Below are 27,000 nucleotides of genomic sequence, written 5' to 3'. Positions count from 1 at the left end.
AACAAAGAATTTTCTCAAAACTTTTATAAGCTGAGTGAAAGGTTCATAGGAACCCTCTGAACTATTTTTGGTAACGCTTCTATTAATCTGAAATTATCTTTAAAAAAAAACGAAAAAAATTTATTCAAGAAGCATGAAACTTGGTTAAGATACCTCATTAAGCCTCTGTTAATAAGCATGATGACTTAATTTACTAAACTCAGTGTACTGGAAAAACCATAATTAGAAAGGAAACTGCCTTACAGTTTGGTTTTTTTGTAGCAGTTGACGACTCCTCTTCATCTGCTACTTGGGGGAAGCTATCCACCAAACATGATTCATATTCTTCATGTGTAGTCCGATCAAACATATCTTCCAAGCTATCATTCATTTTTCTTTCTCCATCTATGTGAAAGAGCATTGGCTTAGGCAACAAGCAAGCTTTTTGCTTTCTATGTAGACCAATGTGAAACTTGTAGGAACTGCCACAAAATAATTCAGATGTGTATGAGGCAACAGTAAACCCCAAGCCTGGGTAGTTACTGCACATTTATAAAGGTTTTATGTTATGCCTTCAAATGTCCTTTATTCATGTGAAGAGAATGCTAGTTTTTGTTACTGCCATTATAAATGTTAAAAAGTCTTTTTCTCTCTATCAGCTCATGTATCAATATAATTCATACTAAACCAAAAGGAACTACCGAAAGGAATGGTGAGGAACAGAAAACACAGCATAATAAATGGTGAAAAATATGAAGTTTAAATAAACTATGTATAAATAACTGACATCAAAATCTCTATAGAGTTTTATTTACCTGCTTATTTTTTTAATGTGGTAGCAAAAAAGTATTTTCTTGCATTATCATTAACACTTGGAAGTTCAGTGTTACAGAAATAATGAATTCAATTCCATATTTGATACACAAAGTGCTAACTTCATCTTCAGAGTACTAACTACATTTCCATTATATAATTATATTTTTAAAAACACCAGTTTACTAAAAATAGAAATAGATTCAGTTGGCTAACAGATATGACAAAACTGAAGCCTACCAAGATTACTCTATATAAAGTAACTACCACCTCCCCCCCCTGCAGACTCTCTGGCACCTCACCCCATTTTATCTTTCCCTAGCACTTGCCATCATCCAGCATATCATACTTGTTTGTTTCTCCCCTATTACAATGTAAGCTCCATGAGGTAGGTACTTTTGTTCTGTTCACTATTATCTCCAATTCCTAATACAGAACTGTGTCTTGATAATTATTGAATGATTAAACATTTGTTCATTTTTCATTTTGAGGGTCAAATTTGTAAGTAAAAATAACTTCTATGTGCCAGGCAGTATGCTAGGCATTCCCAAAGCATTCTGTGTATGCTGTTAGTAAATCACAATAAGTTAATGATTTATTTTTTTGCGGGTCAGACTTCTGATTGTAAAGTGCTTGAGGACAGAGACCATATCCTTATTGATCTTTCTATCACAGCATCTACTAAGTCTAACACAGAGTAGAGATATAAAAATCAGTTTTGACTTGAAATAGTAGTAATTGGGAGTTTAATGGTATGTTTCATCTTTAACCAATTCTAAGTATGAAAAAGATCTACCTTATGGGTAAAATGGGCAGACTGTTTTTTTCCAAGTATGGGCTCAACAATATCTCCTATTCCATTTGCTGTTCTTATAATGTGATCTTGGAACTCCTCCTACTGAGCAACTTCTGAGTCCAGATCATAAAAATACCATGCACTTCTGCCTTGCTCTTTGGGGATGCTCACTCTGGGAACCTAGTGTCCAAGTAATGAGGAAGCTCAAACTAACCCATGTGGGAAGACTATGTGGAGAAGCCCTGAGACTGAATAAGGAGAGAGAGAGAGATGCCAAGTATCTCCCATCTGTCTAGCCCTCTGCTGTTCCAGCTCCAGCCACCATCTGTCTATAACTGCATGAGACCCGGAGACAGAACCACCCAGCCCAGACCTTCCTGAATTCCTGAGGCACAGAAACTATGAAAGATAAGAAAATGGTTGTTGTTCTAATCCTCTAAATTACTGGAGTGACTTATTTTTCAGCAATAGTACTCACAACACCTTATTTAGTCAAAATTATCTAGGTAATTTTAGTTTAAGTCCTAGTTAAACTCATTAGTTTAAGTTCTAGTTTCACCTCCATATGATACTTGCTTCAAATATATTGGGGAAACTATCATCTTCTTAGATTAACTAGATAAATTTGAAGCCAAAGTTGTCATACTTTAGTTTTTCCCTTTTCTACAAAACTGAGGAAAACATTATCAGGAACTGGTACCAGGAAAAAACTAATCTTTTTTTTTTTTTTTTTAAATAAGTTTATTTATTTATTTTTGGCTGTGTTGGGTCTTCGTTTCTGTGCGAGGACTTTCTCTAGTTGCAGTGAGCGGGGGCCACATTTCATCGTGGCGCGCGGGCCTCTCACTGTCGCGGCTTCTCTTGTTGCGGAGCACAGGCTCCAGACGTGCAGGCTCAGTAGTTGTGGCTCACGGGCCCAGTTGCTCCGCGGCATGTGGGATCCTCCCAGACCAGGGCTCGAACCCGTGTCCCCTGCATTGGCAGGCAGGTTCTCAACCACTGCGCCACCAGGGAAGCCCCCAAAACTAATCTTAAAAGCAAAGTCATCTTCTTAAGAAGAAAGTTATTTAAGCATCATTTACTATAAAAAGACAATAAATCACTGTTAAGGTTTACTTTTTTTTTTTTCCCCAACATCTTTATTGGAGTATAATTGCTCTATAATGGTGCATTAGCTTCTGCTGTATAACAAAGTGAATCAGCTATACATATACATATATCCCCGTATCTCCTCCCTCTTGCGTCTCCCTCCCACCCTCCCTATCCCACCCCTCTAGGTGGTCACAAAGCACAGAGCTGATCTCCCATACAGCTGTGCCATACAGCTGCTTCCCACCAACCATCCATTCTACATTTGGTAGTGTATATATGTCCATGCCACTCTCTCACCTCGTCCCAGCCCACACCTCCCCCTCCCCGTATCCTCAAGTCCACTCTGCACGTGTCTTTATTCCTGTCCTACCCCTTTGCTCTTCAGAATCATTTTTTTTTTAAGATTCCATATGTATGTGCTAGCATATGGTATTTGTTTTTCTCTTTCTGACTTACTTCACTCTGTATGACAGACTCAAGGTCCATCCACCTCACTACAAATACCTCCATTTTGTTTCTTTTTATGGCTGAGTAATATTCCATTGTATATATGTGCCACATCTTCTTTATCTGTTCATCTGTCGATGGACACTTAGGTTGCTTCCATGTCCTGGCTGTTGTAAACAGAGCTGCAATGAACATTGCGGTACATGACTCTTTTTGAATTATGGTTTTCTCAGGGTATATGCCCGGTAGTGGGATTGCTGGGTCGTACGGTAGTTCTATTTTTAGTTTTTTAAGGAACCTCCATACTGTTCTCCATAGTGGCTGTATCAATTTATATTCCCACCAACAGTGTAAGAGGGCCCCTTTCCTCCACACCCTCTCCAGCATTTATTGTTGGTATATTTTTTGATGATGGCCATTCTGACCGGTGGGAGGTGATACCTCACTGTAGTTTTGATTTGCATTTCTCTAATGATTAGTGATGTTGAGCATCCTTTCAAGTGTTTGTTGGCAATCTGTATATCTTCTTGGGAGAAATGTCTATTTAGGTCTTCTGCCCAATTTTGGATTGGATTGTTTGTTTTTTTGATATTGAGCTGCATGAGCTGCTTGTATATTTTGGAGATTAATCCTCTGTCAGTTGCTTCGTTTGCAAATATTTTCTCCCATTCTGAGGGTTGTCTTTTCATCTTGTTTATGATTTCCTTTGCTGTGCAAAAGATTTTAAGTTTCATTAGGTCCCATTTGTTTATTTTTGTTTTTATTTCCCTTTCTCTAGGATGTGGGTCAAAAGGATCTTGCTGTGATTTATGTCACAGAGTGTTCTACCTATGTTTTCCTCTAAGAGTTTTATAGTGTCTGGCCTTACATTTTGGTCTTTAATCCATTTTCAGTTTATTTTTGTGTATGGTGTTACGGAGTGTTCTAATTTCATTCTTTTACATGTAGCTGTCCAGTTTCCCCAGCACCACTTACTGAAGAGGCTGTCTTTTCTCCATTGTATACTCTTGCCTCCTGTATCAAAGAAAAGGTGATCATATGTGAGTGGGTTTATCTCTGGGCTATCTATCCTGTTCCACTAATCTATATTTCTGTTTTTGTGCCAGTACCATATCGTCTTCATTACTGTAGCTTTGTAGTATAGTCTGAAGTCAGGGAACCTGATTCCTCCAGCTCCGTTTTTCTTTCTCAAGATTGTTTTGGCTATTCGGGGTCTTTTGTTGTTTCCATACAAACTGTGAAATTTTTTGTTCTAGTTTTGTGAACAGTGTCACTGGTAGTTTGACAGGGATTGCACTGAATCTGTAAATTGCTTTGGGTAGTATAGTCATTTTCACAATGTTGATTCTTCCAATCCAAGAACATGGTATATCTCTCCATCTGTCTGTATCGTCTTTAATTTCTTTCATCAGTGTCTTATAGTTTTCTACATACAGGTCTTTTGTTTCCTCTTCTTTTTGGTGCAATGGTAAATGGGACTGTTTCCTTAATTTCTCTTTCAGATTTTTCATTGTTAGTGTATAGGAATGCAAGAGATTTCTGTGCATTAATTTTGTATCCTGCTGCTTTACCAAATTCATTGATTAGCTCTAGTAGTTTTCTGGTAGCATCTTTAGGATTCTCTATGTATAGCATCATGTCATCTGCAAACAGTGACAGTTTTACTTCTTTTCTGATTTGGATTCCTTTTATTTCTTTTTCTTCTCTGATTGCTGTGGCTAAAACTTCCAAAACTATGTTGAATAATAGTGGTGAGAGTGGGCAACATTGTCTTGTTCCAGATCTTAGTGGAAATAGTTTCAGTTTTTCACCACTGAGAATGATGTTGGCTGTGGGTTTGTCATATATGGCCTTTATTATGTTGAGGTAAGTTACCTCTATGCCTACTTTCTGGAGGGTTTTTATCATAAACGGGTGTTGAATTTTGTGGAAAGCTTTTTCTGCATCTACTGAGATGATCATATGGTTTTCCTCCTTCGATTTGTTAATATGGTTTATCACACTGACTGATTTCCATATATTGAAGAATCCTTGCATTCCTGGGATAAACCCCACTTGATCATGGTGTATGATCCTTTTAATGTACTGTTGGATTCTGTTTGCTAGTATTTTGTTGAGGATTTTTGCATCTATGTTCATCAGTGATATTGGCCTGTAGTTTTTTTTTTGTGGCATCTTTGTCTGGTTTTGGTATCAGGGTGATGGTGGCCTCGTAGAATGAGTTTGGGAGTGTTCCTCCCTCTGCTATATTTTGGAAGAGTTTGAGAAGGATAGGTGTTAGCTCTTCTCTAAATGTTTGATGGAATTCGCCTGTAAAGCCATCTGGTCCTGGGCTTTTGTTTGTTGGAAGATTTTTAATCACAGTTTCAATTTCAGTGCTTGTGATTGGTCTGTTTATATTTTCTATTTCTTCCTGGTTCAGTCTCAGAAGGTTGTGCTTTTCTAAGAATTTGTCCACTTCTTCCAGGTTGTCCACTTAATTGGCATATAGGTGCTTGTAGTAATCTCTCATGATCCTTTGTATTTCTGCAGTGACAGTTGTTACTTCTCCTTTCTCATTTCTAATTCTATTGCTTAGAGTCTTCTCCCTTTTTTTTCTTGATGAGTCTGGCTAATGGTTTATCAATTTTATCTTCTCAGAGAACCATCTTTAATTTTATTGATCTTTGCTGTCATTTCCTTCATTTCCTTTTGTTTCTGATCTGATCTTTATGATTTCTTTCCTTCTGCTAACTTTGGGGTTTTTTTGTTCTTATTTCTCTAATTGCTTTAGGTGTAAGGTTAGGTTGTTTATTTGAGATTTTTCTTGTTTCTTGAGGTAGGATTGTATTGCTATAAAGTTACCTCTTAGAACTGCTTTTGCTGCGTCCCATAGGTTTTGGGTCGTCATGTTTTCATTGTCATTTGTTTCTAGGAATTTTTTGATTTCATCTTTGATTTCTTCACTGATCTCTTGGTTATTTAGTAGTGTACTGTTTAGCCTCCATGTGCTTGTATTTTTTACATTTTTTTCCAGTAACTGATATCTAGTCTTATAGCGTTGTGGTCAGAAAAGATACTTGATATGATTTCAATTTTCTTAAATTTACCAAGGCTTGATTTGTGACTGAAGATATGATCTATCCTGGAGCATGCTGCATGAGCACTTGAGAAAAAAGTGTATTCTGCTGGTTTTGGATGGAATATCCTAGAAATATCAATTAAGTCCATCTTGTTTAATGTGTCATTTAAAGCTGTGTTTCCTTATTTATTTTCCATTGGATGATCTGTCCATTGGTGAAAGTGGGGTGTTAAATGTCCCCTACTATTATTGTGTTACTGTTGATTTCCCCTTTTATGGCTGTTAGCATCTGCCTTATGTATTGAGGTGCTCCTATGTTGGGTGTATAAATATTTACAATTGTTATATCTTTTTCTTGGATTGATCCCTTGATCATTATGTAGTGTCCTTCTCTGTCTCTTGTAACAGTCTTTAAAGTCTATTTTGTCTGATATGAGAATTGCTACTCCAGCTTTCTTTTGATTTCCATTTGCATGGAATATCTTTTTCCATCCCCTCACTTTCAGTCTGTATGTGTCCCTAGGTCTGAAGTGGGTTTCTTGTAGACAGCATATATATGAGTCTTGTTTTTGTATCCATTCAGCCAGTGTATGTCTTTTGGTTGGAGCATTTAACCCATTTGTGTTTAAGGTAATTATCGATATGTATGTTCCTATGACCATTTTCTTAATTGTTTTGGGTTTGTTATTGTAGGTCTTTTCCTTCTTTTGTATTTCCTGCCTAGAGAAGTTCCTTTAGCATTTGTTGTAAAGCTGGTTTGGTGGTGCTGAATTCTCTTAGCTTTTGCTTGTCTGTAAAGGCTTTAATTTCTCTGTCAAATCCGAATGATATCCTTGCTGGGTAGAGTAATCTTGGTTGTAGGTTTTTTCCTTTCATCTCTTTAAATATGTCCTGCAGCACCCTTCTGGCTTGCAGAGTTTCTGCTGAAAGATCAGCTGTTAACCTTATGGGGATTCCCTTGTATGTTATTTGTTGCTTTTCCCTTGCTGCTTTTAATATTTTTTCTTTGTATTTAATTTTTTGATTGTTTGATTAATATGTGTCTTGCCATGTTCTCCTTGGATTTATCCTCTATGGGACTCTCTGTGCTTCCTGGACTTGACTATTTCCTGTCCCATATTAGGCGAGTTTTCCACTATAATCTCTTCAAATATTTTCTCAGTCCCTTTCTTTTTCTCTTCTTCTTCTGGGACCCCTATAATTCGAATGTTGGTGCGTTTAATGTTGTCCCAGAGGTCTCTGAGGCTGTCCTCAATTCTTTTCATTCTTTTTTCTTTATTCTGCTCTGTGGTAGTTATTTCCACTATTTTATCTTTCAGGTCACTTATCCGTTCTTCTGCCTCAGTTATTCTGCTATTGATTCCTTCTAGAGAATTTTTAATTTCATTCACTGTGTTGTTCATCATTGTTTGCTCTTGAGTTCTTCTAGGTCCTTGTTACACGTTTCTTGTATTTTCTCCATTCTACTTCCAAGATTTTGGATCATCTTTTCTATCATTATTCTGAATTCTTTTTCAGGTAGACTGCCTATTTCCTCTTCATTTGTTTGGTTGGGTGGGTTTTTACCTTGCTCCTTCATCTGCTGTGTGTTTCTCTGTCTTCTCATTTTGCTTAACTTACTGTGTTTGGGGTCTCCTTTTTGCAGGCTGCAGGGCTGTAGTTCCCATTGTTTGTGGTGTCTGCCCCCAGTGGGTAAGGTTGGTTCAGTGGGTTGTGTAGGCTTCCTGGTGGAGGGGACTGGTGTCTGTGTTCTGGTGGATGAGGCTGGATCTTGTCTTTATGGTGGGTAGGACCGCGTCTAGTGGTGTTTTTTGGGGTCTGTGAACTTAGCATGATTTTAGGCAGCCTCTCTGCTAATGGGTGGGGTTGTGTTCCTGTCTTGCTAGTTGTTTGGCATGGGGTGTCCAGCACTGGAGCTTGCTGGTCGTTGAGTGGAGGTGGGTCTTAGCACTGAGACAAAGGCCTCTGGGAGAGCTCTTGCCGACTGATATTATGTGGGGCCAGGAGGTCTCTGGTGAACAAATGTCCTGAACTCGGCTCTTCCACCTCAGAGGCTCAGGCCTGAAAGCTGGCTGGAGCACCAAGACCCTGTCAGCCACATGGCAGGAGAAGGTGGGCCATGAGTTGGGTGTCAGCCACTGCTCTGTTGTAGCTCTGTCGCAGCTGTCTCCAAAGGTCACCCAGATACACTGGGTTATTCCACCATTCCTCAGAACTTGCACATGCCTGTCTGGGATTTGTAGATGTCCTCCTGATACTCTTCATTGAAATACCTTGTATTCATGGTGGTGAGAGGTGTGCTAATAGTGTTGGTTCTCTTCAGTTCAGAGACTGGGACAGCCTGAGCCTTCATGTGGCCAAGTCAGGAGCAGCTGGCCAACGGTCCCAAAGTGATAACATGTCAGATTCCAAGAAGGCTTTCTGTAGCGCCTGAGCAGTAGTCCCAAGCAGCCGCTCAGCTGCAGCACTGACCGGGGAACTTGGTGGGACCCTCAAATGAGGATTTCTGCCGGCCCTAGAGCCTAACATGCCCACCCAGGCAAGGAGCTGAGGAGAGCGTCTTCTGGCCCCATCTCACCAGAGGAGCAGACACCTGGTTAAGGTTTACTTTTAATAGGTACTGTCCTCTCAACATAGGCAGCCAGGTACTTGATTGAATGGATGTTATTACTCAAGAACAAAGAATTAAGGCAAAGGCTATTAAAATTTTCTCTCACTTACTGCATTTGGGGCAGCAAGAGATAAGGTGTTTCTTAAGAAGCAAGGACAAGACTGGCTGTTTTACTACTGGGCCCTGAGTAGGTAGACTAGAGAATATTCAGCAGAAGATAGAAAATGCACACACAGTCTGAATGTCCTCAATTTCTAAGAGATGATCATTGGAAAAGGCCTCTGTTTTTAGCCCTGCATCCTCATGTGGCAGGTCCTAACTCTTTAACACATAAGGGTGATGAATGACAACTATTCCCAGTCTAGTTGATCTCATGTCATATGCCTCTGTAGTTAGGAATGTTGCTAAGGTGGTGCCAAATGAAATCCTTCCATTGTTCCCACCTCTTTCAGAAAATCAAGGCTTTAGATGAAGAATTAACAGTTTCTCACTACAATGGGCTGTAGACTCCTAGTTTTGCCAAATCTCCTTTTCTATAGAAGTAGAATATGGCAGAGCCACTCACTCATCATATACACTATCATTCTTAGTTTACTGCTAGTTTGCAAATCTATACTAATACTTCTCAGTGGAATCCTCCCTTTTTTTCCTTATCAAATTGTTTTGGAAAATAATATTTCTAAAACAGGACTCTCAAGATTTCTTTTACACCTTTTATAAAAAAATTATCTAAACCAGGGATCAGGAAACTTTTTCTTAAAGGGTCAGACAGTAAATATTTTAGGCCTGTGGGGCCATAAGGTCTCTGCAGAAACTACTCAGCTCTGCTGCTGTGTTCAACAAGCAGCCATAGGCAATAAATAAACAAGTGAGTGAGGCTGGGTTCCAGTAAAACTTTACTTACAAAACTGGCAGCTGGCTTTAGTTTGCTGACCCCTGGAAACAACTTGAATTCTTTTGGAAATAAAAATTATTTTTACTAAAGATTTTTTTCCTGAAATATTGACACTAAGCTTTACTAAAGAGAAATCTAGTATTATGAGAACAGGGGGAAAAAAAAACTGGTTTATGGTGAAGAGGTCACTTATACTCATCAGTGCAATGGTATGTCTATAAACTTCCCTCCACATTTGTATTAAAATTAAAAAAAAAAAAAATCAAATCTTACTTGGACTTTCTTCTCCCTTCTGCTCTTGATTCTTCATTTTTAAAAGCACAGTTTCACTAACCAATGTACAGTCCATGTCCACTGTCTCTCCTCCTGCTAATCTTGACTGACTGCCATCCTGAATAAATATTTAAAAATTCAAAATTTTAACAATTATTCCTTTATGGCCTAATATTTACTTTTTTGGGGGGGGTGGGGTAAAATATACATAACATAAATGTTTCCATTTTAATCATTTTTTAAGTGTACACTTACATTTCAGTAGCATTAAGTAATATTTACCTTTACCCTTTAGGAATATAGATACATTTAGGTTTAAATGCCTGTAAACCATTTTTAGCTTTGACATACAAGCATCGTCTCTCAAGCCTAGGAAAAGGACTGCTGCCAAGCATGAGAGAACTGTGTGTTACCACGATCCCTGGAGCTTCCTTTCTTCCCTAATCTGCTTCACAGAAATTAACATCAATGTACACTAAGAAGAAAAGTTCGTAAGTCAAATTTGATTTCTTAATGGACATTTATTACTCTAGCAACTGTTAAATAGTTTATTAATATGCTACCAAGTGAAAGAGAACCTCTCAAACTATGAAGAACCTAAATACAAACCAAAAAATTTATTTATGCTATGAATTTTAATGAAAAAATACACAGCATTTAAAAAAATTAGCCAACTGGGAAAAATGAAATTGTTTTCTTGAAGGTAGATTATTTTAAGTTAATCAAGGCATATGACAGATTATTTTGATAAAAAATAAAACTATTTAAAATATGTAATTAGCATTTTACATTAGTTTAAAACTATATTTTTCAGCAAAGTTCTCTAAAGTCAGAAAGTATTATTACACTTTCAAAAATACCATAATGTTGGCATAATAAGTGTTATTATTTCATAGTTTTCTGAATAAATACATGAAGGCTGTAAGAGATATGTGATTACCTCAAGGTCACAGAGTCAGGACAGCAGGGTGACTAACAATACACTAGAATAACCACATGGGCTTTGGTTCTATTTTCTAACTTACCTTTGTATCTACTACAGTAATATCCATTTTATACTGAGAAAGGTCTGCTCCTGGATCTATACTCCACTGGATGTTTTCAAAGGATACATCTTAGATAAGGAGAAAAAAATGCACAATTAAAAACAAATTTTAAAAATTCTCATCACTTTAAAACATTATGGGACCCACAGAATGAGAGAAAAGTTTTGCAAATCATATGTCTGATAAAGGACTTGTACCTAGAATATATAAAGAACTGTCACAACTCAATAATAAGACAATTACTCCAATTAAGAATAAGCAAAGGACCTGAATAGACAGTCATTCAAAGAAGATATACAACTGGCCAATAAGCACATGAAAAGATGCGCAGGGGCTTCCCTGGTGGCGCAGTGGTTAGGAGTCTGCCTGCCAATGCAGGGGACACGGGTTCGAGCCCTGGTCTGGGAAGATCCCACATGCCACAGAGCAGCTAGGCCCGTGAGCCACAACTACTGAGCCTGCCCTCTGGAGCCCACCAGCCACAACTACTGAAGCCCTCACACCTAGAGCCCGTGCTCCGCAACAGAAGAAACCACCGCAGTGAGAGGCCTGCACACTGCAGCGAGGAGTGGCCCCCGCTCGCCACAACTAGAGAAAGCCCGCAGACAGCAGCGAAGACTCAACACAGTCAAAAATAAATAAAATAAAATAAATTAATTTAAAAAAAAAAAATGCGCAACATCATTAGCCATCAGGGAAAGGCAAATCAAAACCACAATTGAGATATAACTTCACACCCACAGGATGGCTAGAATCAAAGAGACAGACAGTAACAGTGCTGGTGAGAATGTGGAGAAACTGGAACCCTCGAAATGTGAAGAAACTGGAACCCTCACATGCTGCTGGTGGGAATGTAAAACGCTGTAGCTCCTTTGGAAGAAAGTTAGATAGTTCCTCAAAAGGTTAAACACAGAGTTAGCATATGCAAATGTTTACAGATATACATGTAAATGCAAAGAAAAGGACAGGCTATCTATGGGGTGAGGAACAAGGTTTGGACGATAAATTTCTAATTTTTATATTTAAAAAATCTGTATAGTTTAAATTTTTTAAAGCTTTCTTTTTGTAAAGAAAATAAACAACTACATAGAACAGGTAAATCTATAAAATCATCTATAAAAGTAGGTATTAAAGATGTCAATTTATTTTTTCAAAAAGCAGAAGAGCAGGAAAATCACATGTAAAGTGAAACCAGTAAGAATTGTGCTATAAACACAGAAACACACAGGGATAAGATATTTTTTCTGAAAATAATTCAGTCTATCCAAAGAATATACATAATATATTACAATACTCAATTTAAAGTCATTAAAAGAGTAGAAATGCTATTTATAGTGTACATACCTTGGTTGTTTTGTAGAGACTTTGTTTTAGCAATTCTACATGGATTTAACTGAAGAACTGATGCAAGTTCACATGCTCCATGGACTGACCTGGTTTTTACTTTTATAGGCTCACGAGAACCAGCACCCTAAAACAGAAAGAATTATTAGCATCTAGGAGAAATCACAAACAACCATTTTAATCAGAATCCTTGAACATTTAACACAAACCTTCACGTCGTCAAAAAGATTCTCTGTCTCCAAACTTTCACGTGGACGTAGAGGGATTTTAAAGATAGAATTTTCTTCCTTTATTTGTAACAGTGTTTTATTATCCGGAGATTTACTCAAGGACTGGAGGGACTCCTGTAAACTGCTGGGCTCTTCTGGGGAATCTTTGGTTAACCCACAGCTCCCACTCAAGGCCTTACGGCTTGAGGAAGAGCCCTTTGGAACAGGCTTCAAAACCTCATAGAGAGTCACTTGCCTAAATCCGATTTTAGAGTTCTCACTTCCTTGGCTTTTCTCTTGACGCTGAATAGCTGAAAATCGATCAGACAGATCCAGAGGTTTATCCATCACACAGTCTCCATTCATGTAAGAATGACTATCCGGTGGAAAAGGAAAAGCATTTTCTTTATCAAAGGAGGCTTGGGGGCAGCTTACTTCATCTTCACTTTCTTCCTCGATTTTCTTCCTTTTGGTTCGGCCTCCCAGTGATTTCAGGGGTACCACATGTTTATCTTTATCAGTAACAGTATCTTTAATGTGATCAATACTATCCTGTTCACTTGTATTTTTATTTATAAGCATCTGCTTATTAGAAGATGACTGGTTAGTGATCTTCTTCACTTCAGCCCCAATATTATGATGTGTGAAAAGGGCACCATCTTCAGATTTTGATCTAGGATTCTCTGATCTAGAATTAGAAGTGTTGCTGAAAGGTATTGTTTTCAGATGGTTTTTTTTCCCAGTCTCTAAAAGAGAAGGGGACAAACTTGTATTCAAACCTAAACTACTTTTCACATTAGAGGTAGCTCCAAATACAGGAGATGATACCCGAGTAGTCAATTCTTCTTGAGGAGGAGTCTTTGAATTAGAATCTGAAAATCTAAAAAAATAAAGAGTGGTAAAGCTTTTTTCCTATTAAAGAAATAGAGTAAAAATTAAAAAACAAGCATAATGAGAAAACTTTTGCTAATATAGAATTATTAACAGTAAGGTCTTATCCACATCTTAGAGGCAGACCATTAACCAAAATTTAAGATACAATATAGTTGCTGGCTTCTCTTTATTTGGCTGACAAAAAGCAGAGGGAAATGATACAGCAAACCTATCTCAATACAATGATATTCCTATCTACAAATAGTTTTCCTAAGTAACTTAAATAAATTCACTATATAAGAAAATCATATTTTAATAAATCCCACTAGGGACACAAATTCTTTTGCTGTTACGAAATCTTATCATGAGTAACTCCAAGAAACAAAATTCTTATACTACAGAATTGAACATAACTCAAGACCCAGCCTGCCTGTAGCAGAGGAGACAGCTGTGGCAGTAGAAAGAGCATTAGGGTTAAGTTTGAAGACGTGGAATGGCTAAGAGCTCTGACTCTCATACTTAATAGTTGTGTGGTCTTAAAAAGACATTTAACCTTTGTGAAGCTGCATTTTTGTTGACTGTAAAAAATGGGGGTAATAAAACCTACTTTAATGAGTTACTATGATGACAAATTAAATGTGATACATGTATCTAATACTGAAAGCTCTTTTAAAAAGCAAAGTGCTACATAAATATAGGTATTGTTAGTTAATGGATGTTCTGAAATTAGTAAAAACAAGATGTATCCCAATCTTGGAAGCTCATCTGAACTAATGATGGATTTCATAAAATGTCCAGTTTTTGAAAATACAAACCCAGAAGGGATGATTGGATCTTTAAAGGAGATAAGGCTGGGACCTCTTAAGTACTCCTTGATAGAAGTACAGAAAGAATCTAAAAGTAATATCCATCTCTCTACATTAACACAAAAAGCCCTCAATTGGTCATAAACTGGGGGAAATATTTTTTTAAGTAAAAATTAATACAACCAGAATAACAAGCTGAGGGAGAGAAAGAGTTTAAATATATGGAACTCACTGTAATGGAATTTCATCGACAAAGTGCCCCAAATTACCTTAAACTATCTTCACTATTTCTTCTAGATTCCTCAAAAGGTTTTTTGTGATCTCCTTCCAGACAGTGGTAGAGCTCATCACCAAGAGGGCTCATAGGACCTCGAGATTCCTTCAATAATAAAAGATAAAGTACATAAATACAATGGAAGATTATTAATTCTCTCTTTTTTTTTTTGGCCGTGCCACAGCATGCGGGATCTTAGTTCCCTGACCAGGGATCAAACCCGTGCCCCCTGCAGTGGAAGCTGGAGTCTTAACCACTGGACTGCCAGGGTAGCCCCAAGATTATTTATTCTTAAAAAGGAATGAAATACTGATACACGTTATGATGTGGATGAGGCTAAGCGAAAGACGCCAGACTCAAAAGCCACATATATGATCCCATTTATATATGAATTATCCAGAATAGGTAAATTCACAAGGACAGAAAGCAGACTGGTGGTTGCCAATTCCAAAAAACAAGATTAGTTAGATTAGAGGAAGGGAATAGAGATGACTGATTATACTTATAGGAGACAAATTTAAAAGGATCCTTTAGAGAGCCATGCTTCCCGAACTTTAACATGCATACAAATCAACTGAGGATCTTGTGAAAATATAAGTTCTCTTTCAGTAGGTCTGGGGTTAGGTTTGAGATTTTCTCTCTCTAACAAACCTCCAAGGATGCAGATGCTGTCGGCCTGTGGATCACACTTTGAGCAGCAGGTCTTTAGAGATCAGTTCCCTTACTAGATTTGGTGTCTAAACTACTGACTTGCCAGGTTTATGGGCAGGACGGAATTTAAAAACCATTAAAACATTTAAAGTTCAAAGGGTAAAAACTACCCACCATCACTTGAAGAGAGATTTAAAACTAGAAAGGACCAAAAAAAAAAAAAAAAATTCAAATGCAGTGAAAAACCAATTCAATGGTTTGAATATACATTTACATATATTAAATGTATATTCAATGTATACATTTACTGACTAAAGCAAAAGAATAGTTTTAAAGCTGTACCAAAATGAAACTTCCCTAACATTGAAGAATTCAAGGTTTCCATTTTTTAGGGATCAATTAAGAAAAAAAGTAAATGTGTCTGATGCAAGGAAGAACTAAAATAACGAAAAGAAAATCATGGGGTCAATTTCTGACTCAATCCCTAAAGCTCTGGTTTAATTGGGTTGGCATTTATAAGGACAAAGATGAATTAAAGCATCTATAGTAGATCCAAGAATTCAGCCTGTCTTCCAAATCAAAGCCTGGTTTAAAGGATGTTGAAAAGATCCAATGAATTCTGAAATCAACCTAAAGGTTTAAGACTTCTCTTAAAGTCTTCTGTTAGTTGGAACAGGGTAGGGAGGAGAGGGGGATGGGGAAGAGGGTTGCTAAATCCTCTAAGCCATATAAATTTTGATTCAACCCACAACCTATATATCCCAATAATTCTAAAGATTCTAGATTTCTGCGACTGCCTGGGGTGAATAATATAAATGGGCCTTTCTAGTCACATCAATTTTTGTTCTAGGCCTTTATCTAATAATCTTTGGATAAAATAATTTTTCTCTTGCTCAATTCTCTAAAAACTGACCTCAAAAGACACTAATTAACTCATATTATCACCATAGTAAACAATTACTTACAGACTCATCTTGAACACTAAGTCCAAGTGTTTCAGCAACAACTGTAGCTAAATTATCAGGAGGATAACTGCTTTTTCCATGTGTATCTAAGTTTAAAAAAAAAAACACATTATACAATTGTAGAAACAAGATGTATGAAAAAATACGTAAAAGGAAAGAAAAAGCTCAAAGGACCACTTTACAAAATGGCACTGAACAATTTTTAAAATTCTACGTAAAGTCCAAAATATCTACTATAAATTGCAATAAGTTGGAGGTATCTAGCATCTACTCTTGCCAAACTTTTTCAGCTAGGTTTTCTATTTTTCCTAAATGAATTGAATGTTAACAGGTAGATTATTTTTCTTAGTGCCACTGGAAAAAAAAATCATAAAAAACATATAATTAAATGGATTTCTTGTGATACAAGGCACAGCATGAGTATCAAACCGTATTTATATAGTAACCTTTCATGAAAACACTCTTTCATGAGAGTTTCACTTCATGAAAACTCTCACGGTGCAGAGCGATTTTCAGCACTGCATAATTTTCAAGTTTTAAGCTAACACATATTTATACAGAATTCACCTGTGTTCAAATATTTTATAAAGTTTTATGTATACAGAGTTTCAATAAGTCAACAAGTATTTATGTAGCACATACTATGTTTCAGGCATTGTGCTACGAAAAGAAAAGGTTGTTGTCCTCAAGGAGCTTATGGGCTGCTATAGTTGAAAGGTAAAAAGAAAACTGCAATAAAATGTGATAAACATTAAAGGTAAATAAAAGGGGTGATTTAAACACAGAGCAAGGACTCCTAAATCTGCCTTGAGAAATCAAGGAAAGCTCACCAAGTGATGACTAAGCTGACCCTTGAGAGAAAAAGGAATTAAACTGGGCTGGGGGCAGAGAGGATTCTAGGTACGTGGAAGGTGCGACATGTGAAACAAAACTGCAGTTCAGGCAACTACATGTGGTTCAACTGCTGGAAATCAAAGTGCAAAAGATATAATGGTGGTTAGGACATGAGCGCAGACAGGTTGATAAGGGATCAGATTATGCTAAAGAATTTAAAATTTATCCTGTAAGCAATGAAGAGATATCCAAGGGTTTTTTAATGGAGGACGGATGCAATATTTGGGCTAAAAAGGTAATTCAGACAGGCTGACAGAACAAGAAGCACTCACTAATAGGCAAAGGGACTAATTAGATTACTAAAAGAGTCTCATGAGAGATGCTGATGGCCTAAACTACTATAATGTGGGTGCAGAAGAATGTGCATGACAGATGTGTAGGAGGTGCAATCAATAAGACTTGGAGACTATTTACATATGAGAGTTGAAGAAGCAGGAATCTAAGATGACTCGAAGTTTTCTGATTTAGGCAACTCAAAGAGGTATGTAAACTGTCATTCACTGAGACTATAAATAAAAGGATGAGCAGGTCTGACAAGAAAGCTTCACTTTGGACATGCTGAAGTGGAAGGATATCCAGGTATAGATGTTCAACAGCAGGCAGATACATCAGTTTGGAATTCAAGAGAGAAGTCTTGGAAAGAGATAGATTTGGAACTTGTTATCATATAGGTGGTAGCAGAATACTAACTCTAAGTGAAGATTCCTCCAGAAACAGAAAATGAGAGCAGAATAGGCCAAGGATCATATATACTGGGGACAGTGACATTTAAAAGACAGATGGAGAAAGAATAGCCAGTAATGGAAGGTGAAAAATGAACAATAAGTAAGAGAATCAGGAGAGTGGCACCACTTCAAGAAAGAGTGTGTGCAATGTCAAATGTCATAGAAAGGTCAAGTAAGATAAAGACTGGTAAGCATTCACTAGATTTAACAACCAGGAGGTCTCTGATGACTACTGCCGAGCAGTTCCAATGTAATGAGTGAGAGAAGAGAGTGTGAGGATGTGTCCCCTTTTCTCCCCCGCTTCCTCTCCCTCTTTTCCGCCCTCCATCCTCCCTTCCCCTGCACCCCTTTTTCTTCCTGGAGTGAATGGAAGTTGACAGAAAGGAGAAATTGAGCACAGACTGCTTTTTCAGCTTTGAAGAGAAGCTCTAGCTAAGAGTGGAGACAATTAAGAGGGGGTTATTTTAAAAGACAAAAGATAACATGTATGTTTATGTTGAAAAGAAAGAACCTGCAGAGAAGCTGAAGATACAGGATAAGAGAACAACTGATGGAGTAAAGTTCTGGCAGCAGCAGAAGAAAACGGGCTCCCGAGTGCTGAGAAGCAAGGTTCTGACACAGTCTAACATCCCCTGCAGCCTTTGCCTGACAGTCTGTCTATACACATGCACACAAACATACGTACACTGATATAAAATGATTTGTAGCTTTCAGAGTATAGGCTCTGTACTAATATAAAATGATAAGTGATTAACCATGGCCAGTCCTTCCACTTGTGCTCTGCATTTCATCTCCTCTCACTTTTTCAAGGATCTAGCAATTGTTCCCTCTTTCTCCAGAATTACTCATTTCTCTCTTTACAAGATCATTCCATCAGCATAAAAACATGCTGAATATGCTATAATAGTCCATCTTTTAAAATCCTCCCTGGACCCATGTTTCTCTTTAGCCACTGTCCATTCTCCCTTCCCCCTTCACCACAAAAAGGCCCTGAAGGACTTGTTCACAAGTGCTCCTTCCCGTTCTCTTGAACATGATAGTCTAGGTGATCACCCCTACACTTTAACAATTCTCATTAAGAGTTAAACACTCAATGATCCCCAGGAGACCAAATCCAACGGTCAATCCTCAGTCTTCATCTTCTGCGACCTATCAGCACTGTTCTCCACAGTGACCACTCCCTCCTTTCTCTTTTGGTTTAAAGGATGCCACTTTATCTTGGTTCTCCTATCTCACTGGCAGCTCCTTCTCTGGCTACTTGGTTGTTCCTCATTTTCACAATCTCTAAATCACCATCCCAACAGCTGCGATACTGCCTCCGAGGAGGTGAAAATGGTTCTTGGGGGGCAGAAAAATCTTTTTATGTGTGAGACAGAGATACATACACTCAATACAGTATATCTGCAGTATTAAAATCCCATGGGGGAAGTGATGGGGGGGTGGGAGTCTAAAAAGGCCAGGTGGGAGTGATAATAAAAAAAAGCTGAGAATCACTCCTTTACATAATGGAGTGCCTCAGGGCTAAGTACTGGAACATCTTCTCTTTCCCATCTTCACTCACTTGCTTGGCGATCTCATCCAGTCTCGTGGCTTCAGACACCACCTACATGCTAACAACTTCCATTTGTATCTCTATGCTAGACTTCTCTACATTCACACCCACCTACCCATCCAAAATCTTTACCTGAATGTCTATCCGGCATCTGAAAACAAAATATTCTCAAAACCAAACCCTTACCCTCAGCCACCCTGCAAACCTCCTGCTCCGTCTCTCTCCTCTTAGCAAATAGCAACTCTGAAGAAGAGAGTTGCCCAAACCAATCTCCCTTTCACTCACTCCGCCCCAGCCACACAACACTCCTTAATGTTCCTCAATCAAACCAAAGAGCACCCTCACCTCAAGGCCTTTGTGCTCACTGACTTCTCCACCTGGAATGCCCTTGCCCCGGAAATCCACACGACTCACTTGCTTCCCTCAGTCTCTGCTCAAATGTTGCTTTTAAAGTGAGGCTTTCTAGTATCTCTTCTTACCCTGCTTTATTTTTCTTCAGAGCCCCTGATCCATCTGACATATATTTATTTTCTCTCTTCCCCAACTAGATTGTAAGCTCTATGAGGTTAAAGATTTTGTTTTGTTTAGTGCCCGGTATATATTAGGCATTCAAATATTTGCTGAATGAATGAGTAAACCACAGTAAAGCCTTATTTACTTAAAATTACTAGCAATTGTAATTAATGTGGATAGGGATATTAATATGAATTAATAACAGGATAACATTACATTCCAATATGAAAAAGACTGCTAAACAACAAATAATACAAACAAAATTATATGGAAAATATTTTAAAATGTTGTCTAATTCAGATGGTCACTCTTGTCCACCAATTTCAAACTTATAAAGTAATCTCAGTATCTTGCTTACTAGCCACTGGAGCTTGACTCTGATCAGAAGTGTCAGCCACTAGAATTTCACGTTCATTATGTTTATGTTGTGGATGAGTTGAAGACTTTGGTACTTTCCTCAATTCTAAGGGAAAAAAGAAGAGAGATTACATATAAACAAACAATCATGAAAAATGATAAGCCAATACAAATCTATCTTTAGATGCACTAGAAGTGCATTTTATTGACGTAACTAATATTCTAAAAAGGTTATTCCTTTAGTTTCACTGAGAAACAAAGTTGGAAGTTAGGACAGTGGGGTAGAGAGGACTGGAACAGATAAATCCTTCTGACCTAAGCCTTCTAGAGTTGTAATATTTTAATGTATCTTTTCCTTGTGTATCATTGCAAATCAGTAGGTTCATCTGAAATGAATATTGCATCATACAGCTTTTTCAATCTTTGTTTTAGAGTTTTCATTTTCTGGAAGGAAAGCTGAAACATGCTTTATCAGAAATCATTCCACTATTTAAGGGTTTAATTCAAAGAAAACCAAAAGAAGGACAAAGTAAGGGGAAATAGACTTTTACTAATTATAACTAGAAATTATCATTAAAAAGCAGTATACATGTAAAAATAAACAAGCATGGGTGGTTAGAGAGAGAAAAGGAGTAACTAGTCATTAAATTAGTTTTAACATAATTTGCATGACTCAAAAGCATATTTTAAAAGCAGAATTTCATATTCCAAGTAAAAATGATCAGAACAAGATTAAAACTGACAAAGTTTTAAATAGTTACAGGTTATTCTCATACAATGAAGAAATAAACCAAGAGCATTTTACTAGATACAAAAGATGACTTTTCCTAAAAAAGAAAATTGCTGTGATTTGTTTTTCTGGATATTCTTTCAGATGGATTTAAACATGATCTAAATTATGCCGATGCTTATCTGTAGTGATTCATGTTCTATCTGATACCAGACTAAAAGGCCCACAAATGTTCATTCTAAATCCATGATCTTACATTTTAATTTAGCTAATTACGTGTAAGATTTTTAACAATTCTTTTGTTTTCCACTAGATGGTGATGCAAGCTCATATAAAATGGGGGAAAACTGTGTCAATTTTCCAGTATCAAAGATTAAGATCTACTGTTTCTTTAAAAGGCATAGCTACTGTCAACAATTTATTTGCATTAGAAAAATATCTCTAAGACTGTGTATACTCCTTCCCCTCAAATGCTTTCCTTGTTACAAACAGTTTAGGTTAAGATGAAAGTTTTAGAAATATTTACTTTTAGATTAATATTAAAAGGAATAAGCACTGTATCACGTCACAGGATAAATTTCAGGACTACGTGAAAAGGTAGTTCCAAAGCATTTAGGAGAAATGGTAAACTGGCCTGGAATTAGAAATATGCCACTGACAAGCCACGAAGTAGATATATTATAAAGCCATTTCTTGATTTACCATCAAGTGCTACATATTATAAAAAATAAAAATAGCTAGTTAAAGCGTTGGTGGGAGTAGCTGTGGATAAGACTTGGAAAGTACAAAAGTTTAGAGCCAGGAAGATCTATATTTGAATTTTGACTCATCTACTTACTTGACAGGTTACTTAACCCCTCTAAAGAGCAAATCTTTCCTCATCTATAAAACGAAGGTGCTAGTAGCTACCTCAAACCTGTCATGAGGATTAAAACACAGTAATAATGTATTCAAATCAGCATGATAACCAGCACACAGTAGGTGGAACTTAATGTTAGGATATCTCCTCTTTCCATGTATCCCACTCAGATATATACACACAGGAATAGTTTTTAAATAAAAAGAAAAAAGGGAAAAAACTATTCACTACCTTTGTAAAATGCTGAGTGTTTACATATTCAGATGAGCAACACACGTCTATACATAATACGGGCAGTAGATGCCCTCCCAGTCACTTCACTAATGGAAGTTAAACTTACAGTTGTAACGCAAGCTACCTGAAAAATGACTATCTTCCTAACAATCGATGAACACTTTTTTTTTTAAACAGAATCAGGTAACTAAACTACAACACCAATCCTCACCATGTGCACACCCAGGGTGCTCCAGTTTAGTATGTGTTTGTTCTACGTATCGGATGTGGAGGTTCTCCTTCCTTCGTAGTCGGTTAGCGCCAGAAAATGAAAAGGTTGTTATTGGTGAATCTGGAATAACATCTTCCTCAGTTTCAAGATCGGTTGCTTGATGTGGTTGATCATTCCTAGAGGAAAATAAGGACAACTGAATGAAAATTAGTTTGATAAATATTTATTAAAACATCTAGCATATGGTATGAGTGACAGCAGAACACAGGTATGAAGCTGTAGGAGATATAATTCCTTGCATCTGATGTTCCAAGTCTAAATACAAGGATTAGAGAAGTACTCACATGACTAGAGTACCAGGTGGGGAATATTACTGTGAGAAGTGAAGTAGAAAGTGTAGTTGGTGGTACTTGAGGTGAAATTAAAAGAATTTCAAATGGCAGACAAAATCAGCAGAGGATCCTCCAAGTTTGAGTAAAGGCTGGCAGTAATGTGTACTTGTGTTAGAGAAAGACAAGCTGGAACTACATGAAGGAGAGCCTCGACTAAGTGCACACATAATTTAGAAAGCAAGAGGAAAGGAATTAAGGTTTTAGAGCATGGAAGTAATGTGACAATCTAGCAGCAAGACTGTGCAAGATTGACTGGGACAGAAAGAAAGGAAGTAGTGGCTGTAATAGTTCAGGCAGGAGCTTCTCTGGGTTTGAACTGGAATTCTGAAGATAGGTATGGAAAGGAAGGGACCAGTGTTAAACACTGTGGCAACAGAATCAACAAGACTTGGCAAATGACAAATTCAGGGTGATAAATAATACTAACACTGGTAACACCAACATTTGTTGCAGGTTTACACTGGCAGGCACTGTTCAAAGCGTTACATGTATCAGTTTAAGTATAAGGTATTATCATTATTACTCTCATTTTACAAACAAAATACAGACACAGAGGTTAAATCACTTACTAAAATAAAATAGTAAGGGCTTCCCTGGTGGCGCAGTGGTTGAGAATCTGCCTGCCAATGCATGGGACACGGGTTCAAGCCCTGGTCTAGGAAGATCTCACATGCTGCAGAGCAACTAAGTACGTGCACCACAACTACTGAGCCTGTGCTCTAGAACCTGTGAGCCACAACTACTGAAGCTCAAGTGCCTAGAGCCCATGCTCTGCAACAAGAGAAGCCACCACAATGAGAAGTCCATGCACCACAATGAAGAGCAGCCCCCGCTCAACCCAACTAGAGAAAGCCCACGCACAGCAACGAAGACCCAATGCAGCCAAAAATAAATAAATAAATTTATAAAAAATAAAATAAAATAAAAACGTTTAACAGAAGCAGGATCTAAACCCTGGCAGCCAGACTCCCAGGACAACACTGTTATCCTTGGTGTAGACCATGGGACTGATGACTGACTACAAGTAGGACTCAGACTTTGAATTTCTACTTCTGCTTCTATCCACGCTCACAGTACTCTCAACACATCAGTCAGAACAGTCTTATTAAAACTTACGTCATATCATGTCACTCTTCTGATTAAAACCTGCCACATCTCCCCACTTCACTGAAAACACAAGCCAAACTCCTTATAATGATTGATCTGATCATCCCCCTCCCCCATTACCTCTGACTCCTCTCCTGTTACATTCTACTCCAGCCACCCTCGCTTCCCCGAGGCTCCTCAAACACACCAGGCACACCCCTACTTTACGTTCTTTGCTCCAGCTGTTCCATCTGCTTGGAATGCTCATCCCCAGATTTCACATGGCTAACTACCTCATCTTCTTCAAGTGTTTGCCTTCTCGTCAATGCCTGCCTTGAACATGCTATTTAAAACTGCAACCCCCTTCCCACACCCCAGTACTCTGGTTCCTTGCTATTCTGCTGTTACTTTATCCATAGCAGTTACTGCTTTCTAACATAGTATATAATTGATTTGTCTATTGCTCACCAGCCAGAAAGTAAGCTCTAAGAGGATAAGGACCTTTTTGGTTCACTGATACATCACAAGTGTGTGCAATAGTGGGTACTTGGTACATGCCCAATAAATATTTATTGAATGAATGAATATGAGAGGTTCCCAGATTTCACTAGAAAAATAAATTTGTGCTGATCTAGGCATATGTTCTTGCCCAATTCAATTCAGGCCCGAAGGCACCTAAAGACTGGGTTCGGACTGAATTGTGGGTATTGAGTAAAATAAAGTTAATTCACTTTAACTCAACTGCCTTTCCCATGTCAAGCCATCATTGACCTTATTTGCCACCAATTTTTATCAGTCTGTCAGGCATTTAGGCTTTACATGACAAAACCAGTCTGTCCTAATATACTCATATCAATTTGTAATACTACATATTTCAAACAAAGAATAATGAGATTTTTATAAATTATGACCAACAGAGATTTTTTTTAATTAAAAGAGATTAATTTTTCCTAATGGATTTGTATCTTAATTTCCTAGATAATATGAATATTATTTGTGGTCTATAATCCTATACTCTATACTGAGTAAAATCTTTAGAGCTAATATCTAATCTCTACCTACAATTCTACCATCTTATTCTGGAAAAAACAAAGTAAACTAAAGTCATACGAGAAACCCTTACAAATTAATGGAGTATGAAATCTATCTGACCTCACTCTAATTAATCACATCACAGGCTACCTGCCTATTAAGTCATAAAAATTCAACCTGAAACATGAATGAGTCACTAGAAGAAACTGATTTCCTGGCAGAGTCAATCTAGAAGTAGCTGGGATCACAAAAGGAAAAAACATACAAACACACACACACACACACACACACAAAACCAGCTCTAACTAGAGGTGTCCAAACTAAGTAAACAAGTGCTGGCTTTGTCCTCCTTTGTCCTTTGTCATAAAAGAAAAAAAACAAAACAAAACAACTTTCCATGTGTTCACCAAGTTTCTTCTTTAAAGCATTAGGTCTCATTCTGATTTTGAGAAAAGTTAAAATTTTATGCCACAGCTTTAGGTTAATTATGTACATTGGCCATCTTTCTCCTTCCACTTTTCTTTCTAACGGCCTGAGAGCCTCCCCTTAAATTCCTGTCAAAACAATTTTAGTTGTTCATTTTTCTAAGAGCTGTAAGGATCCAGGGTCTCCCTTCATAATGAGTCTGTAAAAAAGCTGTTAATATTCAAGCTTTTCTCCTCCTCCAAAAACTTACACTTCCAGTTAAAATATAATTTAAATTTAATGTAGTTACAGCTATCAGGTTAACTTAAACATTCTGATTTTCAAAAAAGAGGGTTCCCTGAAATATACACTAATGAGTCTGATACCCTGCTTTCTTGGAACCAGTTTATTATATGAATAATTCAAATAAGACTAATTTTTAAAAATAGGGTTATTAAGCCAGTTTTCTGAGGAATGCTCTACTGCATATCTCGCTCTCAGGAAGGCATCTGACAGTGACTCTCCTGATATCTTCTCACTGTAAACAAAAGGGAGAAATACAAACTTGGTACTAATAGAGAAAGACAGACTCCAAACTGACTGAACACCATCAGACAAAGAATTATATCGATGAGGAAACCTGTGGAAGTATGCCTCAGGGCTCCATCCTCAGGCAGGTTTTATTCAACGTTTATTACTGATTTTGATGAGGGCGCTGAGGGCAAATTCATTGAATTTGTGGAAGACACAAAGTTGAGAATAAAAGCTAACCTAATACATGGTAGGAAAAAAATCAACATATGAAAGACCCCCAGAGGTTGGAATAATGGGCCAAATCTAACAAAATGAAATAGAACAGGATAAATGCAAGATAAAAAGCCTCACTGAAGTGAGTCAGAAGAGAGGGAATCCACCTACGCAGGGTGACACCATGCAGGTAACCTTCTAAGGCTGTTTTAGCACAAAACTATACAAAGAGTTTAAAAATTCTGAAGTTGAGGTAGACCTGGGTTCAAATCCTGCATCTGACATTTACTAGTCACACTGGGTAAGTTAGTTAACCTTTCTGAGCCTCTATTAAAGTAGATACAGTACTGTACTTTCCTACTTCGTTTTTGTGGGAAAGTCGTGAGAAAGAAATAATATATGTAAAAATGTAATGTGATGCCCAGAAAATAGTATTTAATCAATAGTGCTCTTTACCTTACAATGAAGACTCCTTTGATATAAGGTTTCCATAACAACTACTATAAAGCCATAGGGAAGACTTTGACTTAGAGGTTCTAGTTAGCAGTAAACCCAGTAAGGAACCACCAGTAATGTATGTATGTTTTGACCACATTAATATAAGTAAAAAGATACAGAAAAATGGAGGGAGCGGTATTGCTCTACTGGTCAGACTATACCTAGAAGACAACTGAATTAATTAAAATACTGACAAACTGAAACATTAAAGAGAAATGATAATTTTTTTTTTGAGAAATGATAATTTAAAGAGTCTTGAAGTAATGTCTCACAAAGAACAGTTAATGAACAGAGAATATCTACTCTGTATATTTACCTATTTACAATTAAGACTCAGGAGGGCCCCGTACCCTGTCTTCATGTAAACAAAGGGCCATCAAATAGAAGGCGGGGGTGGGGGTGGGGGGGGGTGGGGGGTAAACTTGTTCCAGATGGTCCCAGAAGGCAAAAATCAGAATCAACAAATATCACTCTGTGCAGTGATTTCTACCCAAACTTAGAACTTTTAACAGTATAATCTCGTTAAAATTAAATAGGCTTGGGACACAGTGAACCTGTATACCAGGTATGCAAACAATGGCTATTTGTTAAAGAAGTTATACAAGGAATTCAATTTAAAAGAGAGCACTG

General features: G+C 37.5%; 1 protein-coding gene across 6 annotated transcripts in view; it reads right to left on the bottom strand.

Moving 5' to 3' along the window:
* Window positions 1-27,000, bottom strand: part of RBBP8 (RB binding protein 8, endonuclease) — a 98,477-nt gene that overhangs the window by 13,045 nt on the left and 58,432 nt on the right. For 5 of the 6 annotated variants that reach the window (XM_059893997.1, XM_059893999.1, XM_059893998.1 and 2 more), the window contains 9 exons: window positions 22,211-22,386; window positions 20,178-20,282; window positions 16,136-16,221; window positions 14,515-14,624; window positions 12,567-13,446; window positions 12,358-12,484; window positions 10,993-11,081; window positions 9,968-10,085; window positions 244-384 (listed from right to left, as the gene is read on the bottom strand). In XM_059893997.1, coding sequence (XP_059749980.1) covers window positions 244-384; window positions 9,968-10,085; window positions 10,993-11,081; window positions 12,358-12,484; window positions 12,567-13,446; window positions 14,515-14,624; window positions 16,136-16,221; window positions 20,178-20,282; window positions 22,211-22,386 — 1,832 coding nt within the window. The remainder of the gene's footprint in view (window positions 1-243; window positions 385-9,967; window positions 10,086-10,992; window positions 11,082-12,357; window positions 12,485-12,566; window positions 13,447-14,514; window positions 14,625-16,135; window positions 16,222-20,177; window positions 20,283-22,210; window positions 22,387-27,000) is intronic. The other variant, XM_059894000.1, reaches the window with a different exon arrangement.

This window comes from Balaenoptera ricei, chromosome 14, assembly GCF_028023285.1.
Source record: "Balaenoptera ricei isolate mBalRic1 chromosome 14, mBalRic1.hap2, whole genome shotgun sequence".
Taxonomy (NCBI): Eukaryota; Metazoa; Chordata; class Mammalia; order Artiodactyla; family Balaenopteridae; genus Balaenoptera; species Balaenoptera ricei.
This window is presented reverse-complemented; position numbering and strand designations above follow the sequence as displayed.